The sequence below is a fragment of the Argopecten irradians genome, chromosome 2 (assembly GCF_041381155.1).
Source record: "Argopecten irradians isolate NY chromosome 2, Ai_NY, whole genome shotgun sequence".
NCBI classification, from domain to species: Eukaryota; Metazoa; Mollusca; class Bivalvia; order Pectinida; family Pectinidae; genus Argopecten; species Argopecten irradians.
Window position 1 is genome coordinate 61557619 of NC_091135.1, and position 24011 is coordinate 61581629.

Consider the following 24011-nt stretch of genomic DNA (forward strand, 5'->3'; position numbering starts at 1 on the left):
ATTACTATTTACAGTGGCGCTAAGATTGTTTTTGTGCGCATTTTATATTTAGATGTTTCTGATATTCCATTGAACAAAACTGATTATAATTTTTCATTTAATATAACTTGACCTAAGCTGAGGCATAAATATGCACAGATTTGTTGTTTGTTATTTTCTTTCACCTAAGCGGTATTGTGACGTCGCTTAAAACATTATCCATTTGTCGTGTGGCAGGTGGTTGATTGTCGACTTACACAGACAAACGGTGACAGTTGCATATTTTGAGTTAAATTGAGAATGGAAAGCCAGGGAATCGTCTAATCGCCATTGCAGAAAATCTTTATTATGTCATTTCCATAAATGTTCCTTCTGGAACAAAGGGTAAGATAAATTATACACAGTACTGTTACAGTGTGTACAGACGACAGTACTGCCACTATTACTGGCACTATGCATAGGCTAGTAAGCCTACACCAAAGGACTCTGAGTCTGACGTTCAAAAATGTACAGATTGTACATGATTGATAACATGAACATTTCAAACGTAACCCCACTAGAAAGTCCTAAAACAAGCATCGATTTTGGTTTCCTATTATGATTGTTGTTGTTAATGTAACATGTAATAGTCTACCAAGGTAAAAAGTTTGACGACTCCTCCATCAGAACGGTGTTGGCAGACCTTCAGTAAACATTGTAATCACAGTGTCCGTCTGTTCTGTCTGTCATATAGCGCGAGCATTACAATTGGAGCTACAATTGGTGCCTATTACTGCTAATGGAGCAAAGTAATGATTATGCAAACCATTATAAAACGTTTGTTTGCATTTTATCGTACTTGTTTGATATCGCTGACCTACAGTACTAGGCAATACAGATGAAGGTCATTTTGAAGGAAATTTATACGACAAGTCCACAAATTGTGAATTTGACGTCTTGTGAGCGGTATGGTAGATAATTAAGAATGGTAGTTATGCTTGTTTTGGACAAAAATAATATGTAAATACTAGTATACGCATAAAATAATTGGAAACCTACAAAAAAGTATAGAAAACTGTGCCCAAGTGATTTTCGAAGGCAGTGCTCCACTACGACACATAGGGACCAATTCGTACCCGGCCGAAAGGTATAGTAGGCCGGGTACGTATATATTCGTTCTAATTTCGGACTAGCTATCTGTCAATATGCCTGAAGATGCTATTGTTTCTGGGCCTTGTTCTTAGCCATCTCCAACACAAACACACATATAAATTGAATTTGATACGAAATACAAATATTTTGGTATAATGATTTAATGATGTACTTACCCATACCCTGCAGTTTCCAGTGAAAAAGTAATTGAAAATAGGTAATAAATTCCCTGATATGAATAATATGACTGAAGGCAAGGCCTTAAAGGACGCAGCTAGATGTTTTAATATGAATCATGCACGGCATGGAAAGAGCGAAGCTCTACTCGTTTATTTTATTTTCTATTTCATGTAGAAGACATAATTTAGAAATAAAAGGATGCACTTTAAACTATAAAAGTATATGATGTAAGAATTCTCTTGCATAAACTCAAAGAAATGAACTCAAAGATTCAGATTTCTCTGTGTCCATTCAAGGCCTGGAGTGCCGCGTATGCGAATCCTATGATTTCGCGCCATTTGTTTACGTTATGTGACGTCGTTATTCCTTGTGCTCATCTTCACCTTGGTAGATATTTTGACTGCATTCCATAGCTTTTAATTTTCAAAATGTTATTATTATTATTCAAAAAACAATAAAAAATGTTAATTTACTCCTGTTATGCATTTGCATTAGTTAAATATATATTTACTGGGGAGAGCAGTACCGGAGCAACGCACAACCTCCCCATTTTTTATGAAAAAAATGGCGGCCGCAAACTAAAGCTGTCAGTATGTAGGATTGAATTTTGAAGATTATGTTTTTTCATATATTTTCGTGTATCTGTTACCTTAGAAATGCTTCACACTTTGTTCCCTTCTGGCACGAAGGGCTGCGCCCTTATAACTATTTTATTCTGTTATATCTGTATATGTTTGATGTCATAGAAATGCTGTAATTGTTTTTTGCTCTAATTTACAGGACTTGGCCATAATGGGGAACAAAAAGAAGCCATCTGATTTGCGAAGAGTACGAGGACTGATTAGCCCGACAGCAACTGCAGTCAAGAAGTCAATATGTTCTGTGGGATTTATAGCGTCAGCCATCAAGGTCCTAGCACTCGTCTTGTTCTATTACACGTTTTCCATCGGTCTCACATTCTACAATAAAGCTTTCATTCATGTAAGTCTAGCTAGCTGTATATGTATGTAGACTCTACAATGTTGACATTGGGGACTAAATATGTCATTTACCTCTAAATTAGATCTGTGTTGAAACTAGTTGGCTATATATCACAGGTTTTCAAATGGAAGGGAAGTAACTCTTTCTTTAGGCTAAAGAAAAAAGTGCAGTGTTTTCACATGTTTACCTACCAAGTTAGTCCCTTGGTAACACCAGTTTATTACAGATAGGTCTCTTTACTTTGCAGCATTTCCAGATTCCATTGTCTTTCACATTGTCTCATCTAATCATCAAGTTTATTTTGGCTGGAATGATTCGATGGATTGTAGAGTGTAGGACCAAGACTGAGAAGGTGACATTACCATGGAGACCTTATGTACTACAAATAGCTCCAACAGGTAATTTTCATTTCTACCCACCAAAAATAATCCCCCTGCTTAAAATGCAGGCTCTTAGGTGATGTTTTTATAAAGACACAACATTAAAAATGTATAACGCCGACAGAGCATAAATGATAACATTCATTGAGCAATAACTAATACTTAATCATGTATATATGTGTCTAATTAACACAAAATAGATATAGAATAATTTAGTTTGCGTTTGGTTCATGTGCAATCACTACTTCCTTCCATATGGGTCATAGTGCCATGAAATTTTTTCGGTACACAATTAATTATTTTTAATGTTTTTATTTTGAAGTAAAATAAGAAGCTCAAACTTTTCTATGGTGGTAATGGTGTAGTAAGTGACTTTTATAAATGAAGAAAAAATACAAATTTGTCTTCCCCTTTTGTTGATAGAGAAAAAATACCAATCGTCACCAGTTTAGTATCTTCAAGGTTAGCTGTAGATTTTTTTCTTAATATTCTTCATGCTGGAATGAAACTGTCTAATTCGTCACACCATAGTTCTCCGGCGATATTTTCTATATATTTCACCTGTTTAATGCGTCAACCTGTCTAACGCCTCTGCGTCACACATTTCTTTCACATATTTCTTACAAATGACCTGTGTAATGTATCACTTAAATTGCTGATCCTAAGCCTTACCTACATACCAGGCACTGGCTTCATAATGAAACAAACAAAAGATGTGTCAACACTCCTTGTCCAGCACCCCACTGGTCCTAATTGAGTCTGTATTTTCCTCCATTGATGGTGTCAACTTTCATTCATGTGTGTATTTACAGCTGAGGTTGATCGACCACAATCATCTTGCTATGGTCAATAAATTTTGTGATTACAGCTATTGATCATTACTTCAAAGAAAAACACTGCTTAAAACTGTGAATGATTTACTATCGTTTTTAATGTTAAATAGGCCTAAATAGTCATAAACTTTGCAATCGTAAATGTCGCCATTTTGGGTAATTGAATAGTGGATCCGGATTGGTATATAATTTCAGGATTTAAAGGGACAATTCACTCAGGCTAATTTTTTTACATAACCAAGAAACAAAATATGACATAAATGTATTATTCTACATTTCTTATGAAACATATAACATAAAATATTGACAAATTTCACGTCATTGTTTAGTATTTTAATTGATACCATTGTAATTACAAATCGTTGATCAATACAATTAAGCAGGTACAATATGTATGCTGTACCCATACTTGAGCCAAAGTCACGCATGTTAAACAAATGAACTACATAACCACTGAGGAGGTGATAAAATGATTTTATAGGCAAGACAATTCACCTAATAAGGTAAACACACTACTGTCAGAGCGATTTGAGCAGTTCTAGACAAAAGTTGCATTACTCTACAAGCAAGGGACAGGGTTCGGAATACAGATGTTCGACCACAATGTGTAAGGACGGACAGCGAGTGAGTTTGAACATTTCGCACGCATTTCACCACCATGGGTTTTCTGGCATATCATAGAATGAATGAAGAGTTTTACGTGCCGTAACGCCATATATAACGTTTCGGGGCACGCGCATATCATAGTAAAACTTACTGATCTTATATCCATTAGAACTTGGTTTTTCCAATATATGTACAAATTTTAATGTTCTCTTAGACTGAATTGTCCCTTTAACTAATGATCATGTTTTTAAAAAAATGGGAAGGGATTATTTTTCTAAAAAATTGTAATTTATTTGATAGAATAAATTAATTTGTAAATTTTAGAAATGATCTAAATAAAAATATATTTATTAATATCAAATCAATTTGAAACTTAAATAAATCAAATTTCAAAGAAATTTACTTTTGTGATCACTTAGATTATGATTTTGATTACTACTGTAACATGTTTGAAACTATTTGATTAATTAGTAATAAAGTGTATATTGTTGTGTCTTGATCCTTTGGTAACCTGGATATTAAGACACCTGTCTAATAAGACACATTTTAGCCTGTCCCTTGGGGTGTCTCATTACACAGGTTTGACTGTAGGGGCAAAGTGTTTAAGCATTGATGTAACTATTTTTTTAACTTCATAGGAGTATGAAAGAAATTTTGTTTGCAAACTGTGTGAATCTGCGTTCTGACAAAAGTTTGCAAACAAAATTTATTTCATAACCCTATGAAGTTAAAAATTAGTTACATTAATGCTTATAATAAATTTTTCAGACTACTTGATAACATAAAGTACGTTTAAACGTACGATTCTTTTGATTTTTTCAATGGATTATTTTTTCTAAATCAATACGCAACGTCGACATCTCTATTGTGACGTCATGAATTTGTCACATTTTTGCGCCATACTCTGAATTTTTAGCCCACCATCATCAGATGGTGGGCTATTCAAATTGCCTTTCGTCCGTGGTCCGTCGTCCGTCCGTCCGTCCTTCCGTCCGTCCGTCCGTCCGTCCGTCCGTCCGTGTCCGTTAACAATTCTTGTTACCGCTATTTCTCAGAAAGTACAGAAGGGATCTTTCTCAAATTTCACATGTAGGTTCCCCTAGGGCCCTAGTTGTGCATATTGCATTTTGGGACCAATCGGTCAACAAGATGGCCGACTGGCGGCCATCTTGGATTTTGATAGTTAAAGTTTGTTACCGCTATTTCTCAGAAAGTTTTGAAGGGATCTTTCTCAAATTTCACATGTAGGTTCCCCTAGGGCCCTTGTTGTGCATATTGCATTTTGGGACCAATCGGTCAACAAGATGGCCGACTGGCGGCCATCTTGGATTTTGATAGTTAAAGTTTGTTACCGCTATTTCTCAGAAAGTACTTAAGGGATCTTTCTCAAATTTCACATGTAGGTTCCCCTAGGGCCCTAGTTGTGCATATTGCATTTTGGGACCAATCGGTCAACAAGATGGCCGACTGGCGGCCATCTTGGATTTTGATAGTTAAAGTTTGTTACCGCTATTTCTCAGAAAGTTATGAAGGGATCTTTCTCAAATTTCATATGTTGGTTCTCCTAGGGCCCTAGTTGTGCATATTGCATTTTGGGACCAATCGGTCAACAAGATGGCCGACTGGCGGCCATCTTGGATTTTGATAGTTAAAGTTTGTTACCGCTATTTCTCAGAAAGTTTTGAAGGGATCTTTCTCAAATTTCATATGTTGGTTCTCCTAGGCCCTAGTTGTGCATATTGCATTTTGGGACCAATCAGTCAATAAGATGGCCGACCGACTGACGGCCATCTTGGATTTTGATAGTTAAAGTTTGTTAACACTATTTCCCAGAAAGTACTGAAGGAATCTTTCTCAAATTTCATATGTAGGTTCCCCTACGACCCTAGTTGTGCATATTGCATTTTGGGACCAATCAGTCAATAAGATGGCCGACCGGCTACATATCTCAGAAAGTACTGAAAGGATCTTTCTCAAGGTTCATATATAGTACGTAGTAAAAGTTTGAAAAGCAGGGAAAAGATCCCTCTTTCTGTTGTCAGACATAGATCATTCTTTGGTGGGCGCCAAGATCCCTCTGGGATCTCTTGTTCTTCATAGTATATGAAGAAAAAGAATTTGCCAATCAGAGAGTTGGATTTAGTATGAAAACAAATAAATAATCATTTTGAAATGAATCTTGACCTTTCAAGCAAAGGTCACATGCATAATACATGTATGGCCTATCAGTTGGACAATGATAAGATATACACCAGCCAAAAATAACACTCATCTTTCAATTCTTTGTCTTGAAAGCAACATTATTGTAAAGGAAAGACTTCTGTTGCAGGCATTGCCAGTAGTATAGACATTGGCCTGTCCAATTGGAGCTTTGAATTTATTACTGTGTCATTGTAAGTATCGCTGTGAGTATGTAAGTGAGATCAATTTTTGTTTCATTAACAGATGATTTGTGTAGGATTGTTTTGGCATTCTCTGGTACAATTGTTGTTCGACTAATGATAAGCAGTGAAAAAATTGTAGTATTGAAATTCTTGTGTTGAATTGAAAGCGTTAATTATATAAGCTCCTGTGCTGTACTTTATATTAACCTTGTGAATGAATGAAGTATACATAATGCACCTTTTTATATGACAATGATCAGACCATCACATATATGTTTTGGTTTATAGACAATGCAGGGTTATCAATGGTATTTATATATAACAATTCTTGTTGCTTGACGGTGCTCTTTTCTTTGTTTTAGATATACCATGACTAAATCCACAGCTGTGATATTTATTCTGGCGTTTTCTGTGTTATTTAGAATAGAAAAACCGGTATGTACACAGTATACCTGCAGCCCCTTTAGAAATGTTTATGTATAATGTTCAACCAAAAATTCAATTGCAATAGATATGCCCATAAAATAATTTAATTGTTTCAATTTGATATTTTTATATCTAATCCATGTTATATGTAACAAACGTATTCTTCTTGGACATTGGATAATCAGAATTACTTTCCATTTCACTGATAGCATTGACATTAGCAGTATATATATATGATATGATGTCATATATATATATGTGACGTCATAATACACTAAGTAGCTAGGACATCTTGAAGATGCCCAGGAGCGCTGAAAACCTAAGCGGCAAAATACTTACGGTATGTAAGGTTTTTAGCTCACCTGGCCCGAATGATCTTTGTCCATTGTTGTCCTGATGACACGTATGATTATTTTCCAGAGATGTCTTTGTCCATTGTTGTCCTGATGACGTTTATGATTATTTTCCAGAGATGGTCTTTGTCCGTTGTTGTCCTGATGACGTGTGTGATTATATTCCAGAGATGTCTTTGTCCGTTGTTGTCCTGATGACGTGTATGATTATTTTCCAGAGATGTCTTTGTCCATTGTTGTCCTGATGACATGTATGATTATTTTCCAGAGATGGTCTTTGTCTGTTGTTGTCCTGATGACATGTATGATTATTTTCCAGAGATGTGTTTGTCTGTTGTTGTCCTGATGACGTGTGTGATTATTTTCCAGAGATGTCTTTGTCCATTGTTGTCCTGATGACGTGTATGATTATTTTCCAGAGATGTCTTTGTCCGTTGTTGTCCTGATGACGTGTATGATTATTTTCCAGAGATTGTCTTTGTCCGTTGTTGTCCTGATGACGTGTATGATTATTTTCCAGAGATGTCTTTGTTTGTCCGTTGTTGTCCTGATGACGTGTATGATTATTTTCCAGAGATGTCTTTGTCCATTGTTGTCCTGATGACGTGTATGATTATTTTCCAGAGATGGTCTTTGTCCATTGTTGTCCTGATGACGTGTATGATTATTTTCCAGAGATTTTCTTTGTCCGTTGTTGTCCTGATGACGTGTATGATTATTTTCCAGAGATGTTTTCGTCTGTTGTTGTCCTGTTGACTGTATGATTATTTTCCAGAGATGTCTTCGTCTGTTGTTGTCCTGATGACGTGTGTGATTATTTTCCAGAGATTTTTTCGTCTGTTGTTGTCCTGTTGACTGTATGATTATTTTCCAGAGATGTTTTCGTCTGTTGTTGTCCTGTTGACTGTATGATTATTTTCCAGAGATGTCTTTTTCCATTGTTGTCCTGATGACATGTATGATTATTTTCCAGAGATGGTCTTTGTCTGTTGTTGTCCTGATGACATGTTTGATTATTTTCCAGAGATGGTCTTTGTCTGTTGTTGTCCTGATGACATGTTTGATTATTTTCCAGAGATGTGTTTGTCTGTTGTTGTCCTGATGACGTGTGTGATTATATTCCAGAGATGTCTTTGTCCATTGTTGTCCTGATGACGTGTGTGATTATATTCCAGAGATGGTCTTTGTCTGTTGTTGTCCTGATGATGTGTATGATTATTTTCCAGAGATGGTCTTTGTCCATTGTTGTCCTGATGATGTGTATGATTATTTTCCAGAGATGTCTATGTCCGTTGTTGTCCTGATGACGTGTATGATTATTTTCCAGAGATGTCTTTGTCCGTTGTTGTCCTGATGACGTGTATGATTATTTTCCAGAGATGTCTTTGTCCGTTGTTGTCCTGATGACGTGTATGATTATTTTCCAGAGATGTTTTGTCTGTTGTTGTCCTGATGACTGTATGATTATTTTCCAGAGATGTTTTGTCTTGTTGTCCTGATGAGTGTTGATTATTTCCAGAGATGTCTTTGTCCTTGTTGTCCTGATGACGTGTTGATTATTTCCAGAGATGTCTTTGTCGTTGTTGTCCTGATGACTGTATGATTATTTTCCAGAGATGTTTTTGTCTGTGTTGTCCGATGACGTGTATGATTATTTTCCAGAGATGGTCTTTGTCCATTGTTGTCCTGATGATGTGTATGATTATTTTCCAGAGATGTCTTTTGTCCGTTGTTGTCCTGATGACGTGTATGATTATTTTCCAGAGATGTTTTCGTCCGTTGTTGTCCTGATGACGTGTATGATTATTTTCCAGAGATGGTCTTTGTCCATTATTGTCCTGCTGGTGTCCACAGGGTTATTCATGTTTACCTACCATTCAACACAATTTAACTTGGAGGGTTTCATCATGGTCATGTCTGCCTCCGTCCTTTCAGGATTCCGCTGGGGATTGGCTCAGCTCATTCTACAGAAGGAAGAGATAGGTATTGTTATAATATCTGTTTCAATACTGTACAAGTGTTCATTTTCATGATAATTATATCTATGATTATTCCTCATTAATAATATCACATAATGTTTACCTATTTGGATATCTGATTTCACAGTTCACATGTTTTCAGGACAGCTGCCTTAGAAACATGAATGTGTACATCTAAATTATTTACTGGTTCGTATACTGGTTTTCTTGCTAGTGTAATAAGATATTTAGATAGTTTGGCTTTGTTAAAGGCTGATTATAGCATTTGAAATCCTCTTATAAGTGTGATTTATGGATAACATAAGTGTAACATTGTGTGTTGACAGGTTTATCTAATCCCTTGGATATGATGTACCATATACAGCCCTGGATGGTTTTAGTACTTCTTCCACTTGCTGCCATATTTGAAGGTAAACTCATTTTTCCTTAAAAATATTGGTAATTCATTCATTCATTCATTCATTCATTCATTCATTCATTCATTCATTCATTCATTCATTCATTCATTCATTCATTCATTCATTCATTCATTCATTCATTCATTTCTTTATAATGTAACAAATCAGACATTGTGTGAATGAAATAAGATGACACATTCAGTACATTTGTTTAGGTTCCGTGAACTCAATCTTTTTTTACACTAATGGCCGCTAAATATGAGTAATATGGCACACTTACTGGTAAGGCGATACAAAACAGCTGATTTTTCACCGAAAATAGAGCCGATGGATAACATATATTTGTACACTTGCTACTATATCTGGGTACTTAATTTTAGTCCAAGTAGCAAATCTGACTATTGAAATTGTCGACAGTTTGGCAAGCTTATGACGATTGATATTGATTTGTTGAATTTGTCATTGATTGATCAAATTCTGAGACATACAATCATAACCCAGTAATAGCTGATGATTAATTATTAATTAGTGTTTGGGGATTTTGATAAATATAGCTTTTGACCTTGACACTAATGAATTCAATAAGCTTTTAACTGATACTATAAATGAACAAATAGATCTATTTATTCCATCTAAAACTATTACTGTACGCCCAAATGATAAACCATGGATGACCAATAATATAAGACAACAAATTAGAAAAAGAAACAGATTACATACAAGAGCCAGAAATACTAACTTACAGACTGACTGGGCAAACTTTAGGCAAAGTAGAAATGAAGTCATAGATTTAATTCGAACTGAAAAAATAAACCATTTCGATAAACTAAAAAAATCCCTTCAAGATCAGTCAATTCCTTTAAATAAATGGTGGAAAATTGCCAAATCGGTTATGAACTCTAGTAATATATCACATTCTTTGCCTCCATTATTTGAAAATAATTACTATATACATCACCCTTTGGATAAAGCAGAGTGTCTTAATAACTATTTCAGTTCAATATCTACTTCATCTGCTAATTTAGATCCATTACCACCTTTGGAAAATACCTTCCCCTTTAGATTAGATAACATTGTTATTTTAGAACAGGATATTAAAGATCAACTTGATTTACTTAATGAAAAAAAATCCTGGTCCAGACAACATGATACCAAAAATTATTAAACACCCAACTCCTTCTCTTATACACCCTCTTACTCTACTGTGTAATAAAACTTTAGAAACTGGAGTTATTCCATTATCTTGGAAAACAGCTAATATCAATGCAATTTATAAAGGAAAAGGGCTTGAGAGTAATGCTTCAAATTATAGACCAATATCTGTAACACCATGCTTTAGTAAAATAATAGAAAAAGTAATTTTTAAATATATGTTTAACTATATGAAAGAGTGTGATATTATAACAAAGCACCAATCAGGATTTTTGCCTAAAGACTCTACAGTTAACCAGTTACTAGATATTTATAATACGATAGTGCATAATTTGGATAAAAACAATGAAATAAAATTTATATTCTGCGATATTAGCAAAGCTTTCGACAGAGTCTGGCATGAAGGATTATTATTCAAATTAGAGTCTTATGGTATAAAAGGAAGAGTGTTACAGTGGTTTCGAAATTATCTTTCTGATCGAAAACAAAGAGTATCTACTGAGGGTTTCCTATCTTCTTTTAAAAATGTCAATGCCGGTGTACCACAAGGTTCTGTCTTAGGGCCATTCCTATTCTTATTATATATTAATGACATAACTGAATGTGTAAATAGTAAAATTAAACTCTTTGCTGATGATACCTCACTTTATGAAATAATAACTGATAACCATGTAGAAATTGCAGATAATCTAACCAATGATCCAAGTAATATCAATAATTGGGCAAAGAAGTGGGGCATTAATTTTAATCCTTCAAAAACAGAAACTGTACTTTTCTCAAGAAAAAGACATATATTCAATCCTGATTCTATTCTATTTGCAGATGATATTGTAAACTCTGTTCTATTTCATAAACATTTGGGTGTAACTTTCAGTAGTGATGGTAAATGGTCCAAACATATTAATAATATTTATACTCAGGCCTCTAAAAGACTAAATATTTTAAGATTACTAAAACATAATGTAGATAGAAAGAGCCTTTTAAAAATTTATACATCCTTTATAAGACCTGTTTTAGAATATGGTGATGTCATTTGGGATAATTGTACAAACCAAGATAAAGACTTATTAGAATCTGTACAGATAGAAGCAATAAGAATTATAAAAGGCCTGAGAAGAGGAACATCTCATAATAAACTTTATGCTGAAGTTGGACTTGATTCACTTGCATTCAGACGAAAACTACATAAATCAATATTGATGTTTAAAATTGTAAATAATGAATCCCCTAGATATCTTACTAATTTGATTGATCCATTCTTTAATGATAATAATAATACTCCTTACACATTAAGGAATAATCGCCTGTTTAATCCCCCCCTCTGTAGAACTGAATTATACTCCAACAGCTTTATTCCCTCAATGCTAAGAGAATTTAATCAAACAGATATAGAACTCATATTTAATAATTCATTAGAACAATTTAAAAAAAGTATCAAAATTGATAATGATATTCCTACTACAGAAATTTCTAATATTTTTAAATATCATGGCGACCGTAAATATAACATTATTCTGTGCCAGCTACAAACCAAGCAAGTAATTTAAACTCTGATCTTTATCATGATCATTTAAGAGAATCTCCAGCCTGTTCCTGTTATTATACCAATGAAAATTCATATCACTTTTTCTTTGACTGTAGGCACTTCTATGAACAGAGAGCAGTTCTTATACAGGGAATAAATAACTTAGGTTTACTAGATAGTCATAATCATTTAAACATTGAAACACTATTAAATGGATGTAAATTTTGCAATAATGATATTAACAAAGATATTTTACAATGCGTGATTGAATATATATGCCATACTAAAAGATTTGATTTCTGATAAACATATTTTATATACATGTATCATAGCCCTCTGCATATATAAGCAAACAAAAACAAGTAACAAGTACCCATATCTAATTACTTGATAGTCAAAATACTATCTAGCAGTGCAATTAAACATCTAAACTATTGTATATGTTAATATTTATTTCTAATTTACTCTAAACTATCCTGGCTGGATGGATACTGAATACTGTTTATCGAATATTGAGAATCTTTTATACTATAATAATTATCTAATTGAATAATCAAACTGTACATATTAGAACCATAAATGTTGGTTAACTCCAATTGTTTAAAAAATTGCATTCAATCTCCTACCAATTTTTTTTCATATTCAACTGAAGACAAAATGCTCATTTGTTGTCAGACTTTCATACATATATTCCAAAGGGATGGGTCATTGTGCATAAGCACGGGGACTTTTTGGCCTAATATCTCATGGTGTGTATGTATGTTAGTCTGTCAATAAATGAGCACGATTCTTATCCCTATCCAAAAACTACAATCACTAGGAATATAAAATCCAAATAACTAAACTTGTTCTGAAACATTTTCTATTAAAAATAAAATTGGAGTTATCCCCCTTTAATTAGTACTTATTAATATTATTATCACTATACTGTAATTAATTCAATTTATTTGTATATATAAATATATGTATTAATTAATTGCAGAATGAATTCATGTTTATACTTTAAAATAAGATCTGGAGAGGACTTAAATAGGCGTAGCCTGATGTCCGATCCTATTGATGTACATAATATCAATAAAATATTGTTGAAATTGAAAAAATAGCTTTTAATATGGAGGCATGAATTTTGTGTCCCTCTTTCCTTTCATTGATGTGGTATGTTATATACCACAAATAGATCACAGTGTCTGTGACCATTGCTTGACTTGGTGAAAGAGCTTGATCACTTTGAGCTTAATTCATATATGATTTGGACAATAATTTGTTCTGATTGTTTTTCAGGCATTCCTCTAGCTACAACATCTGATTTTTTCCGTTTTCATGACATCACATTAGTATGTAGAAACTTAGCTATGGTGTTTGGTGGAGCAGGGCTAGCTTTTATGCTGGAATTTTCAGAGTTTTTACTCGTTGGACAAACTTCCTGTCTCACTTTTTCTATCTCCGGTATATTTAAGGTTAGTCTCATTAGAAACTTAATTATCATTTTAATTATTTTATCAAATTTCTTCATAGCAAAGATTGTATTAAAAAGTTGGATCTCAATTTCATAATGAAATGCTTGTTACCAATATTTCAAAAAGCAGTGTATTTTCAAACACAGTACAATGTACATAATCTTATTAATTGTTAAATATACTTTTCAGAAATTAAAAAATACATGCCCTTTTGCCCTTTTGCTAGTCTCTATTGTGAGTTTACTACTGATGTATTGTCTCTAACATTGCCCTTTTGTGTGTTTTAGGAGCTGTGTACTTTGTACCTGGCCACGAAGTTTAACGGCGATCAAATGAACACTATCAATATAATAGGTTTACTGGTGTGCTTATGTGGAATCACACTTCATGTCATTCTAAAGGCATTACACAGTGAGTACAAAGCTACATAAATCTAATACAATATTCATTTATTCTCACAAATACCTTTGTCAATGGAAATATTAATTTATTCTCATAAATGTGTGACTGTGATGAAAGATTTCAAGTCTACCTTCTCATAAATGTTTTCCGTCTTAAAGCTCCGTCAATGCAATTCACTGTATAGTATTTATTGAACTCAATTATGAATTTCTGTGTCACTCTCCTAGTGCTTTATGGTAACTCACATTTTAAATCCAACCAATTGCTAATTCCACATTAAGGACAGTAACACCCATACAATGTCCACTTATAAAGGAGATGGTCTTATAAGGGAGGTGGTCTTATAAAGGAGGTTGTCTTATATAGGGGGTGATCTTATAAAGGAGGTGGTCTTATAAGTGAGGTGGTCTTATAAAGGAGATGGTCTTATAAGGGAGGTGATCTTATAAAGGAGGTGGTCTTATATAGGGGGTGATCTTATAAAGGAGGTGGTCTTATATAGGGGGTGATCTTATAAAGGAGGTGGTCTTATATAGGGAGGTGATCTTATAAAGGAGGTGGTCTTATATAGGGGGTGATCTTATAAAGCAGGTGGTCTTATATAGGGGGTGATCTTATAAAGGAGGTGGTCTTATATAGGGGGTGATCTTATAAAGGAGGTGGTTTTATAAGGGAGGTGGTCTTATAAAGGGGAAGAAGGTGGTCTTATAAAGGGGAAGGAGGTGGTATTATAAAGGAGATGGTCTTATAAAAGAGGTGATCTTATAAAGGAGCTGGTCTTATAAAGGAGATGATGGTGATCTTATAAAGAAGATGGTCTTATGTAGGGGGTGATATTATAAAGGAGGTGGTCTTATATAGGGGGTGATCTTATAAAGGAGGTGATCTTATATAGGGTGTGATCTTATAAAGGAGATGGTCTTATAAGGGAGGTGATCTTATAAAGGAGGTGGTCTTATAAAGGGGGTGATCTTATAAAAGAGGTGGTCTTATAAAGGAGGTGGTCTTTTAAAGGAGTAGGTCTTATTAAGCAGGTGGTCTTATAAGGGGGGGGGCGAAGGAGGTGGTCTTATAAAGGAGGCGGTCTTATAAAGAATGTGGTCTTATAAAGGAGGTGGTCTTATAAAAGAGGTGATCTTATAAAGGAGGTGGTCTTATAAAGAATGTGGTCTTATAAAGAGGATGAAGGAGGTAGTCTTATAAAGGAGGCAGTCTTTTATGGGTGGATGATATAAAAACACAACAAGAGGATGAAGGGTGATGATATAAAAACACAACAAGAGGATGAAGGGTGATGATATAAAAACACAACAAGAGGATGAAGGGTGATGATATAAAAACACAAGAGAATGAAGGGTGCTGATATAAAAACACAACAAGAGGATGAAGGGTGATGATATAAAAACACAACAAGAGGATGAAGGGTGATGATATAAAAACACAACAAGAGGATGAAGGGTGATGATATGGTGATGATATAAAAACACAACAAGAGGATGAAGGGTGATGATATAAAAACACAACAAGAGGATGAAGGGTGATGATATAAAAACACAACAAGAGGATGAAGGTGATGATATAAAAACACAACAAGAGGATGAAGGTGATGATATAAAAACACAACAAGAGGATGAAGTGATGATGATATAAAAACACAACAAGAGGATGAAGGTGATGATATAAAAACACAACAAGAGGATGAAGGTGATGATATAAAAACACAACAAGAGGATGAAGGTGATGATATAAAAACACAACAAGAGGATGAAGGGTGATGATATAAAAACACAACAAGAGGATGAAGGGTGATGATATAAAAACACAACAAGAGGATGAAGGTGGATATAAAACACAACAAGAGGATGAAGGTGATGATATAAAACACAACAAGAGGATGAAGGTGATGATATAAAAACACAACAAGAGGATGAAGGTGATGATATAAAAACACAACAAGAGGATGAAGGTGATGATATAAAAACACAACAAGAGATGAAGGTGATGATATAAAAACACAACAAGAGGATGAAGGTGATGATATAAAAACACAACAAAATGAGGATGTATAAAAAAACAAGTGAAGGTGATGATATAAAAACACAACAAGAGGATGAAGGTGATGATATAAAAACACAACAAGAGGATGAAGGTGATGATATAAAAACACAACAAGAGGATGAAGGGTGATGATATAAAAACACAACAAGAGGATGAAGGTGATGATATAAAAACACAACAAGAGGATGAAGGTGATGATATAAAAACACAACAAGAGGATGAAGGTGATGATATAAAAACACAACAAGAGGATGAAGGTGATGATATAAAAACACAACAAGAGGATGAAGGTGATGATATAAAAACACAACAAGAGGATGAAGGTGATGATATAAAAACACAACAAGAGGATGAAGGGTGATGATATAAAAACACAACAAGAGGATGAAGGTGATGATATAAAAACACAACAAGAGGATGAAGGGTGATGATATAAAAACACAACAAGAGGATGAAGGTGATGATATAAAAACACAACAAGAGGATGAAGGTGATGATATAAAAACACAACAAGAGGATGAAGGTGATGATATAAAAACACAACAAGAGGATGAAGGTGATGATATATAAAAACACAACAAGAGGATGAAGGTGATGATATAAAAACACAACAAGAGGATGAAGGTGATGATATAAAAACACAACAAGAGGATGAAGGGTGATGATATAAAAACACAACAAGAGGATGAAGGTGATGATGATAAAAAAACACACAACAAGAGGATGAAGGGTGATGATATAAAAACACAACAAGAGGATGAAGGTGATGATATAAAAACACAACAAGAGGATGAAGGTGATGATATAAAAACACAACAAGAGGATGAAGGTGATGATATAAAAACACAACAAGAGGATGAAGGTGATGATATAAAAAACACAACAAGAGGATGAGTGGTGATGATATAAAAACACAACAAGAGGATGAAGGTGATGATATAAAAACACAACAAGAGGATGAAGGTGATGATATAAAAACACAACAAGAGGATGAAGGTGATGATATAAAAACACAACAAGAGGATGAAGGTGATGATATAATACAAAAAAACACAACAAGAGGATGAAGGTGATGATATAAAAACACAACAAGAGGATGAAGGTGATGATATAAAAACACAACAAGAGGATGAAGGTGATGATATAAAAACACAACAAGAGGATGAGGTGATGATATAAAAACACAACAAGAGGATGAAGGTGATGATATAAAAACACAACAAGAGGATGAAGGTGATGATATAAAAACACAACAAGAGGATGAAGGTGATGATATAAAAACACAACAAGAGATGAAGGTGATGATATAAAAACACAACAAGAGGATAAAGGTGATGATATAAAAACACAACAAGAGGATGAAGGTGATGATATATAGAGGATGAAGGTGATGATATAAAAACACAACAAGAGGATGAAGGTGATGATATAAAAACACAACAAGAGGATGAAGGTGATGATATAAAAACACAACAAGAGGATGAAGGTGATGATATAAAAACACAACAAGAGGATGAAGGTGATGATATAAAAACACAACAAGAGGATGAAGGTGATGATATAAAAACACAACAAGAGGATGAAGGGTGGGGTATAACTGAGGATACTGTAAACCTGCCTGAGAGAGAACCTTTGTATAAAGATCACCTGCTTAATCAGACCACTTTCTTGGGTCCAAAATGACCGATTGCATCACAACTTGACTTGTGCATAAAGACTGTTTAGCTATATAGACTATTTTTCTTTTCCATAAAGTGGTCTTTATAGACAGGTTTAACTGTAAAATGTTACATATTTTTCAGGAGGGGACACTAAAAAGGCGGTCATGAACCGTGAGGAGATGATGGAAATGATCCGTGGTGAAGGGCAAGACTCCGATGAAGAGGAAGAAGTATTTAATGCTTCCCGAGATAGATAGCACTAGTCTATACACATTAGCTTTAGTTCATTAATACAGATTTTGTAACTATACAATTCTATACAGAATGTTCATGAGACAATAATTGTGATATGTACTTTTTGTTTTTACTTTTATTGCATAAACTATCAGACATAAAATACAGGACCATGGTGTATGTGAAGGCGAATGTATTTAGTGTATGATAATGATATTATATTATGTGAAGTTTGATATCTAATAATCATCTGTTGGAGAGATTTCAGGAAGGTAGACCAAATATCCAGTACCTGTACTCTGTGGTAAAAGGTTTATATAGAAATTTGTTTGGTGATTGTACACTTAAGGGTATATGGAACATTCTTTATATGGATGTTAATTGTTTGGTCCTAGCTAATCTGTGTATTTTGAAACGTTTTAGGTTTTGATGCTAATATTCCATTTATGGGAAAAGTTAAACAAGTTCATGTTTGTGTATCATTAAATACTAAAAGGATGTGATATATTTTAACCACAGGATATCTTGATACTCAATAGAGAACCATTTGTTATGACATTGGTAGTCTATATATGACGGACCACATTGCTATACATTTCAGTAAAGACACCATATTAGGGCTGTTTACATAGTTTTAGTTTTAAAATTTCCATATAGTCAAATGATGATTGAGTATCGATATTACTGCAGACACTACCAAACCAATAGATGTGATAACATGTTAACAGATGAAAAAAAACAGCCGTCTGTCTAACAAGTGTAGTTATGTTGTATGTTGAACATACACTTACATATCGGTGGTTAAAATGAAAGAAAATCTGATATTGCCAAAGTCTGACTTCTCATCAAATGGCATCTACAGTGAACAGCATTCATAAATGATTGATTGTTTATTCCATATTTGGTGCATTAAATGAATAAGTTCTCTCCCTTTTTTGGTGCTTAATAGTTATATGAAATTAGGTACATTTTGTAACTACATTGTTTTTCTGTTGTACATTGTCCAATATCACATTGTACCCTATAATGATATACAATTATTTTGATTAGGTGTTTAAATTTGAATTTTAGATGTTGTCCATAGGAGTATTGTAGGTAAACCAGCCAAACAAACAAAGTGTTATGGATTTGCACCAGTTCTAGTTGTTTGTCATGTTGATAAATAATTGTGGCTACTATGGGTGTTCAACAAAGGTACGTTTGGTGTTACAAATTGTGTCTGAATGGTATGTTGATAGTTAAAGTGTGTATGTTATATGGTTACTGGTATATCAATAGTGTTATGGGTGTGTATCGATGGTTGTTATGGGTGTGTATCAACGGTTGTTATGTGTGTGTATCAATGGTTGTTATGTTAGTGTATCAATGGTTGTTATGGATGTGTACAATGGTTGTTATGGATGTGTATCAATGGTTGTTATGGGTGTGTATCAACGGTTGTTATGTGTGTGTATCAATGGTTGTTATGGGTGTGTATCAATGGTTGTTATGGATGTGTATCAATGGTTGTTATGGGTGTGTATCAATGGTGGTTATGTGTGTGTATCAATGGTTGTTATGGATGTGTACAATGGTTGTTATGGGTGTGTATCAATGGTTGTTATGGATGTGTATAAACGGTTGTTATGGATGTGTATCAACGGTTGTTATGGGTGTGTATCAATGGTTGTTATGTGTGTATCAATGGTGGTTATGGGTGTGTATCAATGGGGTTGGTATGGGTGTGTACCAATGGTGGTTATGTGTGTGTATCAATGGTTGGTATGGATATGTATCAAACGGTTGTTATGGGTGTGTATCAACGGTTGTTATGGGTGTGTATCAATGGTTGTTATGTGTGTGTATCAACGGTTGTTATGGATGTGTATCAATGGTTGTTATGGGTGTGTATCAATGGTTGTTATGGGTGTGTATCAATGGTGGTTATGTGTGTGTATCAATGGTTGTTATGGGTGTGTATCAATGGTTGTTATGGATGTGTATCAACGGGTGTTATGGGTGTGTATCAACGGTTGTTATGGGTATGTATCAATGGTTGTTATGGGTGTGTATCAATGGTTGTTATGGGTGTGTATCAATGGTTGTTATGGGTGTGTATATACGTATCAATGGTTGTTATGGGTGTGTATCAATGGTTGTTATGGGTGTGTATCAATGGTTGTTATGGGTGTGTATCAATGGTTGTTATGGGTGTGTATCAGTGGTTGTAATGGGTGTGTATATACGTATCAATGGTTGTTATGGATGTGTACAATGGTTGTAATGGATGTGTATCAATGGTTGTTATGGGTGTGTATAAACGGTTGTTATGGGTATGTATCAATGGTTGTTATGGGTGTGTATCAATGGTTGTTATGGGTGTGTATCAACGGTTGTTATGGGTGTGTATCAACGGTTGTTATGGGTGTGTATCAATGGTTGTTATGGGTGTATATCAATGGTTGTTATGGGTGTATATCAATGGTTGTTATGGGTTTGTATCAATGGTGGTTATGGGTGTATATCAATGGTTGTTATGGGTGTGTATCAATGGTTGTTATGGGTGTGTATCAATGGTTGTTATGGGTGTGTATCAATGGTTGTTATGGGTGTGTATCAATGGTTGTTATGGATATGTATCAATGGTTGTTATGGGTGTATATCAATGGTTGTTATGGGTGTGTATCAATGGTTGTTATGGGTGTGTATGAATGGTTGTTATGGGTGTGTATCAATGGTTGTGTATCAAATTGCAAATTGAATGATAGTGATACTATGGGTGTATTCCATTGGTATGGTTGATATTCCAGTGGGATGGTTGGTATTCCATTGGTATGGTTGGTATTCCAGTTGGATGGTTGATGTTCCAGTTGGAGGGTTGGTATTCCAGTGGAATGGTTGGTGTTTCAATGTATTGGTTTATATTTCAGTGGTATGGTTAGTATTTCAGTGGTATGGTTGGTATTTCAGTGGTATGGTTGGTATTTCAGTGGTATGGTTAGTATTTCAGTGGTATGGTTGGTATTTCAGTGGTATGGTTTGTATTTCAGTGGGATGGTTTGTATTTGTGATATGGTTGGTATTTCAGTGGGATGGTTGATGTTTCAGTGATATGGTTGGTATTTCAGTGGGATGGTTGAAATTCCAGTAGTATGGTTGGTATTCTAGTAGTATGTTTGGTATTTCAGTGGTATGGTTGGTATTTCAGTGATATGGTTGGTATTTCAGTGGGATGGTTGGTATTTCAGTGATATGGTTGGTATTTCAGTGGTATGGTTGGTATTTCAGTAGTATGGTTGGTATTTTAATGGGATGGTAGAAATTCCAGTAGTATGGTTGGTTTTTCAGTGGTATGGTTGGTATTTTAGTAGTATGGTTGGTATTTCAGTGGGATGGTTGCTATTTCAGTGGTATGGTTGATATTCTAGTAGTATGGTTGGTATTTCAGTGGTATGGTTGGTATTTTAGTAGTATGGTTGGTATTTCAGTGGTATGGTTGGTATTTTAGTGGTATGGTTGGTATTTCAGTGGTATGGTTGGTATTTCAGTAGTATGGTTGGTATTTTAATGGGATGGTAGAAATTCCAGTAGTATGGTTGGTTTTTCAGTGGTATGGTTGGTATTTTAGTAGTATGGTTGGTATTTCAGTGGGATGGTTGCTATTTCAGTGGTATGGTTGATATTCTAGTAGTATGGTTGGTATTTCAGTGGTATGGTTGGTATTTTAGTAGTATGGTTGGTATTTCAGTGGTATGGTTGGTATTTTAGTGGTATGGTTGGTATTTCAGTGGTATGGTTGGTATTTTAGTGGTATGGTTGGTATTTCAGTGGTATGGTTGACATTTCAGTAGTATGGTTGGTATTTCAGTGGTATGGTTGGTATTTCAGTAGTATGGTTGGTATTTTAGTGGTATGGTTGGTATTTCAGTGGTATGGTTGGTATTTTAGTGGTATGGTTGGTATTTCAGTGGTATGGTTGACATTTCAGTAGTATGGTTGGTATTTCAGTGGTATGGTTGGTATTTCAGTAGTATGGTTGGTATTTTAGTGGGATGGTTGGTGTTCTTGTGATATGGTTATTGCTATGTTCCAATAATGTGGTTACAGAAGTCTTCCAACAATATGATCTTTGTAAAGGATGTGTTCCAATGTCAGTGTGGCTGGGTGTTTTCTAGTTGTAATATTGGTATCTGCCAGTGGTATAGTGGTTATAAACATGTGTTCCAGTGGTAATATAAGTTACAGATTGTGATGTACCTGGTACCTGTTGATGTGTGATAGTGGGACTGGAAGTTTTGTTAGGGATGCTTGGACTTTGGTGAGCTTTCTGTACTGGTTTAAAACAAAATACTAATGAAACTTTTTATTGAATAACATTGATATCATTATATTACCATGAAACCTTTAATCTAATATTAATTAGTAACCTTTAATTTATTAGCTCACCTGGTCCAAAGGACCGAGGTGAGCTTATGGGATACCGCAGCGTCCGGCATCCGTCGTCCGTCGTCCGGCGTCCGTCAACAATCGACTTCTTCTCCATAACCGCTGGTCGGATTTCAACAAAATTTGACTGGTAGAATCCTTATGGGCTACTAACTGAAAATTGTACAAATGATGGGGCTGACCCCCCGGGGGCCTGAGGGGCGGGGCCAAAAGGGGTCAATTTGGCTATTTCCATATAAACGACTTCTTCTCTGAAACCAAGTATGGGATAGCACCCATAATGCAATGGTAGCATCCTTATAGGGTGGGGATTCAAAATTGTACAAATGATGGGGCTGACCCCCCGGGGGCCTGAGGGGCGGGGTCAAATGGGGTCAATTTGGCTATTTCCATATAAACGACTTCTTCTCTGAAACTAAGCATGAGATAGCACTCATAATGCAATTGTAGTATCGTTATAGGGTGGGGATTCAAAATTGTACAAATGATGGGGCTGACCCCCGGGGGGCCTGAGGGGCGGGGTCAAAAGTGGTCAATTTGGCTATTTCCATATAAACGACTTCTTCTCTGCAACTAAGCATGGTATAGCACCCATAATGCAATGGTAGCATCCTTATAGGGTGGGGATTCAAAATTGTGCAATGATGTGCAAATGATGGGGCTGACCCCCCGGGGGCCTGAGGGGCGGGGTCAAAAGGGGTTAATTTGGCTATTTTCATATAAATGACTTCTTCTCTGCAACTAAGCATGGTATAGCACCCATTATGCAATGGTAGCATCCTTATAGGGTGGGGATTCCAAATTGTGCAAATGATGGGGCTGACCCCCCAGGGGCCCTGAGGGGCGGGGTCAAAAGGGGTCAATTTGGCTATTTCCATATAAACGACTTCTTCTCTGAAACTAAGCATGGTATAGCACCCATAATGCAATGGTAGCATCCTTATAGTGTGGGGATTCAAAATTGTGCAAATGATAGGGCTGACCCCCCGGGGGCCTGAGGGGCGGGGTCAAAAGGGGTCATTTTGGCTATTTCCATATAAATGACTTCTTCTCTGCAACTAAGCATGGTATAGCACCCATAATGCAATGGTAGCATTCTTGTAGGCTGGGGATTCCAAATTGAGCAAATGATAGGGCTGACCCCCGGGGGCCTGAGGGGCGGGGTCAAAAGTGGTCAATTTCCATATAAATGACTTTTTCTCTGCAACTTAACATGGGATTGCGCTCATAATGCAATGGTTACATCCTTATAGGGTTTGGATTCAAAATTTTGCAAATGATGGGGCTGACCACCCGGGGGCCTGAAGGGTGGGGTCAAAAGGGGTCAATTTGACTATTTCCATATAAACGACTTCTCTGCAACTAAGAATGGAAGAGCACTTATAATGCAATGGTAGCATCCTAATAGGGTTGGGTTTTGAAATTGTACAAATGATACGGCTGACCCCCGGGGCCTTAAACGGCAAT

The 24011-nt window shown here is 35.3% G+C and overlaps 1 protein-coding gene across 1 annotated transcript; it reads left to right on the plus strand.

Annotated features, from left to right (window-relative positions):
* Positions 1-205: 205 nt before the first annotated feature.
* On the plus strand, positions 206-23037 carry LOC138316164 (solute carrier family 35 member C2-like). Its single transcript, XM_069257712.1, has 10 exons — positions 206-363; positions 2071-2271; positions 2519-2669; positions 6420-6483; positions 6837-6909; positions 9068-9236; positions 9559-9642; positions 13589-13764; positions 14052-14175; positions 18027-23037. The coding sequence occupies exons 1-10, from the start codon at positions 343-345 to the stop codon at positions 18140-18142; spliced, it is 1179 nt and encodes a 392-aa protein (XP_069113813.1). The 5' UTR covers positions 206-342; the 3' UTR covers positions 18143-23037.
* Positions 23038-24011: the final 974 nt, after the last annotated feature.

Bases quoted from the DNA above. Each gene is read 5' to 3' on its own strand.
- LOC138316164 (XM_069257712.1), top strand. From the start codon at position 343: ATGTTCCTTCTGGAACAAAGG. The intron at 6,484-6,836 runs GTAAGTATCGCT...TCTTTGTTTTAG, and splicing joins GAATTTATTACTGTGTCATT to ATATACCATGACTAAATCCA. The intron at 13,765-14,051 runs GTTAGTCTCATT...TGTGTGTTTTAG, and splicing joins CTATCTCCGGTATATTTAAG to GAGCTGTGTACTTTGTACCT.